Consider the following 10985-nt stretch of genomic DNA (forward strand, 5'->3'; position numbering starts at 1 on the left):
TATGAACATACACATCAAAAACAGCAGTTAAAATGCAGTGTTTCTGCTCTACGTCGTTTTCACACAAAGAAAAAGCAGTTTGCTCAATTTTCTCAAACAGCAGATGACATAATTGCGACATGCAGGCTGATTGCAGAAAAAAGAAAAGCACAGTAAACGTGGTCTTTTACAGGAGAACCAACAGCTCAGAAACTGTACATAATGGCAACTGTACATAATGGCATCCTGCAGACAAAGCTGTGCGTTTCAAAGTGCAATCGTTTCATTTCAATGTGAGCTGTGTGTCCGTTCTGCTAAAATATAGATTCAAGAGAAAGCAACACGAGTGATCTCTGGCAGTGCAACAAGTCAAAAATGTGTGGACAATTTCACAGCTGTCTGCACAGAAACACACTACTGTAGAGAAATGTACAAAATATAAAGGAATGATGCGAGTCTTAAAAGCAAATAAATACAAGCAAATACATCACAGCTGGTCACACTTTTTTGGTTTCAAGAGCCCTTCTTTAGAGGCCACCCTGAAGCAGTCACACAAACTCAAAGGTCAAAACCGCAAACGTATTATACATTCTCCATGACCCACTTGGTGATAAAGTGGAGTGTCTTTAAAATCTGTGTAAACACTTGAGCATAAAACTTCAGAAAATCACTTTCAGTGTTTCATTAATGCAGATTTCTGAGGTCAAGATGGAGGAATGTGAAGGGCTGCACTGGTTATTAGATGGTTCTGGTACGGAAAGTGTTTTATTCTCATACTGAACTGCTTAAAATCTGTCCAGTGAAATGAAACAAATACCCAAACGATGCAAGAGGGATGTCTCCGGCTGGATCTTTTGTCCCAGAAACTGACGAGTCATTTAAAAATCGACTGCGAATCGGTTTTGATTCACAGCGACTGAAATATTATCCCAGCCTCAATATGCTACTCCGGCGTGGTTAGCTTGGTTCCGAAAGGCTACTAAAATCATCCAACAAAGAATCACCTAAGATGTGTAAGTATTTATCGTTTGCTACTAGGAAACGTATCCGACTCAAATGCATGTAGATTCCAACATACAATAATTTTTTTCCCCCCCTACAAGGCTTTCACTAAAATAAACCTTTTTTTAAGAACTGGGTTTGTAAATTGCAGCTGCTCGTCTCACTGGGATGCAGCATAAGACTACAACAGCTGTTGGGGGTTTATTTTAGTCTGGGACTGAGGCAGGTGTTTTAAAAATTGATTGGGACTCAGAGCCGATCGAGGGATTGGATTAGGACATCCCTTCTGTACATCTGAGTACGTAGAGACTAAGGGTGCGTTCACACTGCAGCCTGAAGTGACCCAATTCCCATTTTCTGTCAAATCGGATTTTTTTGCAGGGCTGTTCACCCAGCCACACATAATGCGACTTGAATGTGTTCTGCAGTGTGAACGGGCAAACGACCCGAGTGTCCCGCATGCGCAGTAGAGGGCGCCAGAGCGTCAGCGTTCTGCCAACCGCCATAAGAAGAAGAGCTCAGTGTTTGCGAAAGTAAACATGGAGGCTAACGGTGGAGCTTAGCTTACATATTTGAAGTTGTTGTCCGGCCGGAGCAACATATTAACAACTTAATCCTGATATAGTCCGTCAAGGTTGTTGTTTTTCTTCCCGGTTGATCAGGACGCAGAATGGTGAGATTTGTCGAGTATCAGTGACCTTCAGTTCGGATGAATGCGACCCGGACGTTAGTAGTGATGGGCAAATGAAGCCTCATGAAGCAATGAAGCTTTCCAGCCCTTTGCTTTGCAAAAAGGTTCATTACTAGATGCTTCATTCATCACTCACTAGTGACATCTGCTGGTGAAACTGTAACAGCCTTGTCACTCAGTTGGATCATACTTCCAAAAATTACTAAATGCAATATTGTCACAAAGTCTTCATATTTAATTGTCATATGTTTTAATGATTAAAATGATTTGTAGCCAATCTAATCCTGGTTTATGTTGAACGTCAGTGGTTGTGTTGGGTTTTCTTTTATGTCAGACTGATTTGACAATAAAGACATTTGATGTTTTAGGGTCTTGGGAGTGCAGTGCCTGTTGGGACGTTGGCTTTTTCTTGGATTTATAATTGGCTCTGATCCCTTATATTTGGCTAGATGTTGAGTTTTAGCTCTGCAACAGGATTAAATCTGTTTCTGCTGTGAAAGACTGATATATCTTTGCTAATTAGACTACAAATAATAATGGAACTTTGCAGAAGGTGAGAAATTGGGAGGTGGAGGGGTTAATTATTATTATCCAAGAAGAATTTTATTGTGAGGATAATCTCAAAGTATTCCCAGATGTCAGAGATTTTCCTCTTGCTGGCTCCATTTCAGACAATCAAGTTTACTTGTGTAGCACATTTCAGCAATGCAGTTCAAAGAGATTTACATCATAAAATCACAAAAATATAGTTAGGAAAAAAAACAACATAATCTACAATTGAGAAAAGCAGTAACAAACATTTTGATGAATGCCATCAATACACATCAAATATGTCGGTCAATGTTCATTTTATTTTGGCCACTGAAGACAAATATTCTCCCCTGATCCGAGACCAAAAGGACAACCCATGATGCAGCGCGGCTCATCGCGCTTTTATTTTGAAAACCGACACGCAAAATGAAGCAGTCACCGTGACCCAGGCAATGCGAGGCCTCGTTTGTTGCCAGTCACGTGGTTTTCAGCAAGCGGGGCTTCATCGGACACGCCCCCTTTTTACTCTGTACAAGCCTCGAAGCCTGGATTCAGATCATCATCATCACTAGACGTTAGGTCACATTTGAATCGGATCCGTGTCGGATATGGGTCACATTCGAAAAGAATCCGACCTGTGCTGTTCAGACTGTCATGAAAAGACCAGATACAGGTCGCATTACGTCAAAAAAAATAAAATAAAATAAAAAATCGGAATTGGGTCACGTCAGGCTTCAGTGTAAACGCACCCTAAGTAAACAAGTGTCGGTTTCTGAATCGGTGCCAACTGTCCTGAGTACCTGAACTTTGGGAATAAATCTGTACATTTCCTCTTCTGTCACGCTTTATGAGGCCATAAAGCTCACTACCGTCACTCTCTTTATGGTTTATGACTTCTTTTTTTCAAAGGTCAGCCACTGCAGTTCAGCAGAGGAACAATTTTTGAAAATGGCAAAGGGACATATTTTTCTCTGTACCTCAGAATGATGTGGTGATGCGTGAACAGATTATTTTTTGTGTTTCTTTTTTTCTTAGCAAATACAAAAAAGAATCCTAATGAACCGGCACACGTTTAACCGTTTGCATACAAACTGTTGGACCTGAAGGTGACTTCCTTCCCTTTTTTTTTTTTAAGTAACGTAAAAAAAACAAAACAAATGCCCTTCATTGAAATGTCCAGTGAGAAAAAACAAATCCTGAGCAAAAACACAAATTTCCATATATACGCATCATATATTTACAGTTTTGATAACACTGCAGGAGTTCTCGTCTCCGTTTCTGTCCACCGTTGAGGATGCCACATTTTAAAACGTCCTCTCTGTTATTTACAGTAAAAGCAGAGTTTGTGTTTGACAGCAGTGATAATCGCAGAGTAGGAGCAGAAGCGTGAACTAACCCTGCCAACACTGGAGTCACTTCATGTCAGACAGCAGGGGGCAGTGCCATTCAAAACGTGTGCATGCATAGCAAAGCCAACGTCCTTTCTGCCCGACGTCTGTCGTAGAGCTGGTCCGTGAAGGCAGCACGGAGGCTTTTCACACTGCCTTTTTTGTAAACGTTACCGACGGCACCGGTGTGAGGAAAAGGAAAAAAAAGGGGCTGCGACAGGAACAAGGAATCAGCCTCTGATATTAAAAAGACTGATCAGCAGTCAGAAGCCCTGTAGTGCACTGAAGAGACGATCCAGTGAGGTTAACATGCGAGTCAGAGAGAAACTGTTGATTAGATTCTGTAGGTGATCTGATAATGACCATGCATGGAAATTAAAAAAGGAAGATTTCCTTTTATTTTATTTTTTTTTACTTTAGTGTGCAAACCAAGTGGTGTGTCACCTGTAAGCTGCTCAGAAATCCAGAAAGAACAAAAGAAAAGGAAGGATTTTCTAAGAATCAAGCCGAATTAGCGTTAGCATCCGCGAGCCATATTTCACATTTACAGATCCGTTTATGTACACGGTTTACTGTGGCACTGGTTGGAGCTGGGTGAAGGCATGAGCGCACAGTGCTCAAAGCAGAAAGCTCGGCTTCCCGTCGCGCCTCAAGAGAAAGGCTCGTCTTCGTGGAGGTCCTCCAGCTCTCCTTCTCTGGGCCCGTCCCCCGCGCTGCTCTTTCTAAACAAAGAGACGGAGAAGAGAGAGATCATGCTGTGCCTCAGGTGTGGAGCGGTCTAAATGAACAGGGAGCCCCCTCCCCTCCCAAACATCCCCAAAGCTTATGATTCCAGCCTCCGCAGACAGAGAGAGGGACAGAGAAGCAGCTGCAGCAGAATGATGGAGGAGGTCTGCAGGAACATGACAGAAGCATCTCTGAGATGACAGCTGGAGAGAAGCAACTGCAAAACCATTCACATCCCGTGTCATCGTTGTCCACCTTCTCACACTGCAACCGTAGACGTCAGTTTTGTGATGTCATGGACCAAACAAAATAGTGGACAAAAATCACATAACTGGAAAATTACACTTTGTTTTTCTTGGTTTTTATAAAAAAAAATCTGAAAAGTGTGACTTAATTTGTTTTTGTTTACTCTGATCACTCAACATAAAACCCAGCACAACACCGCCAAAACACAAACTCTTATAAAACTAAGCAGATTTTCAGAAACATATGAGATTGTTTTAAGTCTACAATTCTATTAATATTGATGAAAAAGTACTAGTTAACCTGGCAGATTATATCTTGTATCTCGCTAAAAAGCTACTACCGAGTTAGTTTGGTCTTGTTTCAAGTGTAACTAAGATATTTGCACTAAAAACGAGACCAAAATTACTCGGTAAGATTTTGTGTTTTTGAAGTGAACAGATTTGCTTCAAACAGCTATAATTTCTTTATTATTTTAGATTTATTAGTTATTGGGTTTTACATTTATGTCTTGAGTGAAGAAGATTGCTCTGTAGTGTGTCTTACACATGCCTAAGAGCAGGTGGATCAATAGTGTGGCCAGGCCAGCCATTTTCCTGTCACCCAAAATTCCCCCCAAAATGAAGTTTGTCGCTGCAATGTGACAAAATGTGCAAAGATGCACGAGACAGAAAGAGTTCTGCAGGCTCTGTAAGTGAGCGCTGAGCAGCCTTAGGCGAGGATGATGATGCGCGGGCAGATGGGCCACAAAGGGGTTACCTGCGTGAAGGGTGCAGTTTTAAAGAGGGCCTGAAGGGCCACGAGTCCCTGCAGTAGAGAGGGAGAAAAGACGGAGAGGTCACCGATGAGTGGGCGGAGTCATCATGCCGACAGGTGACGAGGTCCCACCCCCAGCACAACGCGTCGGATTCATCAACCGACAAAACATTTAAAACGCTTCAAACTTGATGCCACTCCAAGTGACCGGTTTGAAGCTTTGCATGACTAAAAAGGTTTTAAACACAGACAGACAAATTAGGTAAAAAAAAAAAAAAAGATCAAACACTTGATGCTTGAGGGTTGAGTAAAAAAAATAAACTTTGTGTTGTATTTTCAAGTAAACATGATGAAAAATTAGATCAGGAGACCAAGATGGCAGGAATCATCCATCTGACAGAAAGCAGGGCAGCTGAAACGCCGCTCAGCCTGCACGTTCTGCAGCGGTAAACAGGATCTAAATGTAATTTAAAGAGGCAGTGTTACGCGTTTTCCAGCCCCAGTTTCATTTTATAACACAATCATGTAACTATGTTACCTTCAGTTCTTATAAAAATGCTGTACATATCAAATATGACTGAAAATAAATTTCACTTTGTATTCTAAATGCCTTGAAAATGGGCCTCCGTCTCTTTAAGAAACCTTGGTATCACTTTATTTGAAGGTGTGTAAGGCATAAGACTGACATGACACTGTCATAAACATGACATAACATCTGTCATGAACATGAAGGAGTCTTTATGAATGTTTATGACAGTTGTCATAAAGTGTCATTCGGTAAATAATGACACTTTTGATATAAAGTTGCATTGAAAGTCCATTAAAAATGCCATCTTTGCATGATTTTGTAAATAATGATAATTTAATGCCGGGGTGGCATTTTTAATGGACTTTTAATGCAACTTTTAAAGCAACTTTGCATTAAGTGTCATTATTTACCGAATGACACTTCATGACAACTGTCAAACATTCATAAAGACTCCTTTATGTTCATGACAGATGTTATGTCATGTTTATGACAGTGTCATGTCAGTTTTAGGCCTTACACCCCTTCAAATAAAGTGTTACCGAAACCTTTTTAACCTTTTAACAACATTTTTTACGTGGATTACACCGAGAAGTAGTTGGAATAATGAGCTCAGCTGATGCGTAGTTCCACCTGGTGTTTGCTAATTGCAGCCGGCTAGTCTGAAGGAGCCGAGTGGGGGAGTCATTGCTTTATGGGGCGTGAGCTTGAAAAGTGCAGCTGACTGGTTGCCACGGGAGATTACAGGATTTCTCAAACGTTCATGAAAGAATCAAGGCAACTCTCCAGGTATGTTTTGGATGAGGGAATAACATTATAACATCATGTAAAGCAAAATAAATAAATTTTACATAACACTGTCCCTTTAAATAACATTCCTTGCAATTTGCTGGACATGATGTGTTATGTGTCATTTGTTTTTAAGCTGATGCTTAAGTAACGTAAAGCAGAACTATAGAGCAGTGGTCCCCAACCTTTTTCTTATCGCGGACCGGTCAAGACTTCGAAATTTTGTTGTGGAGGCGGGGGGAGGGGTATGTTGGTGTTCTGGCTAAAGCCTGAATATGCCCGATTTGTGTTGTATTGGCCCTTTTATCACAGCCTGTGGGGTTTTCCCTGACTGGGAACTACAATACAACCTGTTGAATGTGACAGGTAGCCAATCAGAAAGCGCGGTGACGTAAGAACAGAGGGGAATCCCAAACAGCTGACATATGAGCAATGGAGATGATGCGTGGAAATGTTTATTATTATATGTAAAGGTCATTATTATATTATTATCTTTATTCAGTTAAAAATGTTAACTATGAAAAAACATATCCACCTCCAAATCATAGTGCAGCAAATAGAGCAGCTGCTCCCGTCGTCTTTTATCCACCGCCTTTTCTTTTTGTTACGTCTTTTATTCAAATGACTCCACAAACTATCACTATTGCTTCTACATCGTCATCTGTGTTTGGTTTTCTAAATTCCCGCTATGTTGGGGGTTTTACTGGATTGTCTTCTGGAATCGGGATGTTCGTGACTGAAATCGGTTCGTGTTGCTCCTGCCTTGRACACACAAACCGATCGAACCTGTTGGACTTTTATCAGCTCTGTGGTCACAGAGGTTTGGAGAATTGGCCGACAATTCTTAAATCTTTCCATCTAAACCAGACTTAAGACTCAWAAACTCTACTCCTCTCCTCTCGACCACTGCCCAAACGCTCTGACTCTGGTCGCTATGGTAACGTTTACATACCCCTTCAAAATAAGATACAGAAAACGAACATTTTACTTTCGTCAAAATTTTAACTTACGATAATGACTAACGGAGCCCTGAGCTTGTTTCTCTGCAACGAGACGGTCCCATCTGGGAGTGATGGGAGACAATAACACTCGAGGTGTGTTGATTGAGCACAGCCTTCTTGGTCTCTACGTGGCGAAGCAGCTTGAAGCTTCATTGTCTCATTAGCAGCCGGTCGCCGCATGTTACGCAGAGCGACTTGTAATATGGGACTCACCTACCGGTCCGGGATAAGTCCATTCTTCTGTCTCTTCTCTGGGCCTTTTCCCCTTTGCAAAGAAACTTTCCAAAGGCATCTGATCTGTTTCTTACTCATTTTGCTGCTTGTGGGATCAATGTTGACGCCCAAGTAACAGAGAGAATCCGGTTAAAGGATTTTCAAAATTAAAGATCCTCCAGACTCAAATAATACATAAAACGGAAATATTTAATCATTTCTTGCGTGGCCCGGTACCAATAGGTCCACGGACCGGTACCGGTCCACGGACCGGTGGTTGGGGACCACTGCTATAGAGAACATATTAAACGCCCCGATTCTTTTTTTTCCTGTCTGCCACCAGGGGGCAGATTTTTCACACTTTTCCCCATTTATGGTTCTTAGAAAAATAACCTTCACCTTTAAATAGCAGCTCTCTGCAGCACGAGGCAAACCTCAGCCCAGATAGATAAGACAACATCTCATATACCCACCACAGTTAGAGATTACAGAGCAGCTGAGGCTCATCTCCCTGACAAATAAACCAGACACCCTCACACAGACCGCCGTCCCAGGGGCACCATCAGACCAGCAGCTATGGATGCTCTGTGTACGTTGAAGCTGCATGGCAGGATGAGGCGATCATCCCTTTGTTGATGCTTTCAACTCACAGCTCAGGAAACTCAAGGTCAGCATCACACCCTAGTTTATTTATTTTTTTATTTTTTTATCTAAATCCTCCCGTGTCACTTTGAATTCTTATGGCTATAAAAGCTGGCAACAACAAAACACATACTTACAAGAGCTGTAAGCTCTACTACTGCATAGAATGAAAGACTGAATTATGGTGCTATGGCAACACAAAGCAGCAGGTGCTGCAGAGAAGACTGAGAGCAAGTTAACCTGACAGAGCAGAAAGAAAAAAAATAAATAAAAAAGGGGCGAATGTCAGAATTTCAGACTACGGCAGAAATAGGAGCGGCTCCTGATGTTGGCTCGTCCTCGAGGAGGGGATATGGAAGTATTAAATATGTAGGAGTGCTGGCGATATTTGCAGGCTGGATTGTGTGTGCTCTTACATGAGCAGGCTGCCAGGTGCAGACATGGATCTCTCCTCTCGCCTGCTCGGGCATTCAAAGGGGTTGCTGAACGAGCGCTTCCTCAGCATCGCTTTCACCAAGATCTGAGGCAAACACAGGACGGAGACCGCCATGAGCGAAGGCTCCGCTTTGATTTAAAGCTGACAGAAGTAAACAATATGAATTATTTAGTTTTTGTGAGCTTGAGAGGGGGGGTAAAAGAAAAAAAGACATGAAATTAGAGTCATATTATGAAAAATATTCAACATCTTGGAAACAAATTATAAATGTGTAGGCTGGGGATTGTGGATTAAAAAAATATGTCAGAGTTTCACACGTAAAAAGCTGTTGAGGGGGAGTATTATATGTTTTCCAGGCACATAGTGCCATCTTATAGCACAATGAAGTAACTATCTTACCTCCAGTTGTTACAAAAACGATAAATAAAATATGACTAATCTGACTTTGCAACTTAATGTCTTGAAATTGTGCTTCTGTCTCTTTAAAAACTCCTGCTCTTTCTGAAGTCATCACATATTAACCCTTTAGCAACATTTTTTTTTTTACCAGCGTTTTACTGAGAAGTAACTCGTGCAATGAGCTCAGCAGACGCACAGCTTCACAATGTGTTTGCTAATTGCTGCTGGCTAGTCTGAAGGAGTCGAGTAACGGAGTTGCAGGTGAGGGTTCCTCTGTGCGTGGAAGCTGGGAAACTGCAGTTCGGGGGAGGAGCTGCACCTCGAAGGCGGAGCTACGTCCACCCAGCCGTTTTGCACAGCTGACTGGTTGCCATGGGAGATTAAAGGATTTCTCAAATAAACATGAAGGAATCAAGGAAACACTCACATGATGTAAAGCTCAAAAAAGTCAATTTCACATAATACTGCCCGTTTAAAAACACACTAAACAACCCACCAGGTGAATACGATACATAAACAGTAAACAGAAAGTTCAGATAAGATAATATGTTACACATGGCTGCAAAACACACAGGATGTTTTTTGCATGTGAAAGTTACTGGAAACCAGAGTCTTTTTTAATTTTTTTATTCTCCGTATGTTTCTTAAATGTTTCTCACCAGCACCTCCATTCATTGAAATGAGTTACTATCTAGTTATAGATCTCCCCATGCTTATATTTACAATCGTCTCCAGTGCAAATGGAACCACGTTGTACAGACCAGTGCTATTCGCAACACACAGATTGCGTGCATAGTAAAGTCTGCTGACAGCCGTTATTTCTGACGGTGGTTGGGTCTATGTGAGTAAGGTGATGGTTAGAAAGTTTATACTCCTAAATAAAATAAAACAAAACACACCAAACATCTACATCGCTTAATAATTTAGAGGAACCACCCTGAATGCGATTCCTCCATCATGCAGTTTTAACCTGTACTTAAAGTTCTTAAAGGAGAGCAATGATCTAGTTTGGATCTGAAGCTTTTTGTGGGGAAATCTCTCTTTCTTTACCTCTTTGGTCCCTTTGGCAGCTGCTGTCTTTGTGGCTGATAAGTGGACAACTGCAACCTGATGCAAAAACAGGCAAAGTGTCTCCCGCTTGCTGGACGTGATTCATGTGGTGCAACGTGAAGCTCAGAGAATCCATATAAATTTGGATTTGTTTACACACCAGGAGACTGATTCCAGCTGATACGGTTTTTAAAACATCCGCACAGAAAGTCATCTGGGCTCGTATCCTGTCTTATAAAAACACTCTGTCCTACTTCATAGCAAACTGTCCATGTGTCTTAACTTTCCGTACTGTTCTGTAATTCTGCTGCTCTTTTTAACCTTGCTCAGATTAGGAAAGGCCAAGGCGATGTTATGTTGCTGCTCTTGCTCACATTTCTGCTGAAGACCATCAGTGTTTCTTACCACAGCGGAGAGGCTGGGGACAAACTTCACAGAGTTCTGGATGTCCTCCTCCGTCACCTCCACCATGGAGCAGTGCTCCTCCTCCAAAGGTAGAGGGTCAGTGCCTCCCTGGGTCACCCACTGGTCCATCTACACACACACACACACACACACACACACACACACACACACACACACACACACACACACACACACACACACACACACA

At 41.9% G+C, this 10985-nt stretch overlaps 1 protein-coding gene across 2 annotated transcripts in view; it reads right to left on the bottom strand.

Moving 5' to 3' along the window:
- Nucleotides 1–3966: 3966 nt before the first annotated feature.
- camkk1a (calcium/calmodulin-dependent protein kinase kinase 1, alpha a) overlaps nucleotides 3967–10985 on the bottom strand; it is a 62215-nt gene continuing 55196 nt past the window's right edge. The window contains exons 14-17 of one of the 2 annotated variants that reach the window (XM_008428150.2): nucleotides 10778–10906; nucleotides 8904–9007; nucleotides 5320–5367; nucleotides 3967–4313 (exon numbers count right to left, since the gene is read on the bottom strand). In XM_008428150.2, the coding sequence (XP_008426372.1) occupies nucleotides 4241–4313; nucleotides 5320–5367; nucleotides 8904–9007; nucleotides 10778–10906 (354 nt within the window). In that variant the 3' untranslated portion in view covers nucleotides 3967–4240. The remainder of the gene's footprint in view (nucleotides 4314–5319; nucleotides 5368–8903; nucleotides 9008–10777; nucleotides 10907–10985) is intronic. The other variant, XM_008428151.2, reaches the window with a different exon arrangement.

The sequence above is a fragment of the Poecilia reticulata genome, linkage group LG14 (assembly GCF_000633615.1).
Source record: "Poecilia reticulata strain Guanapo linkage group LG14, Guppy_female_1.0+MT, whole genome shotgun sequence".
NCBI classification, from domain to species: domain Eukaryota; kingdom Metazoa; phylum Chordata; class Actinopteri; order Cyprinodontiformes; family Poeciliidae; genus Poecilia; species Poecilia reticulata.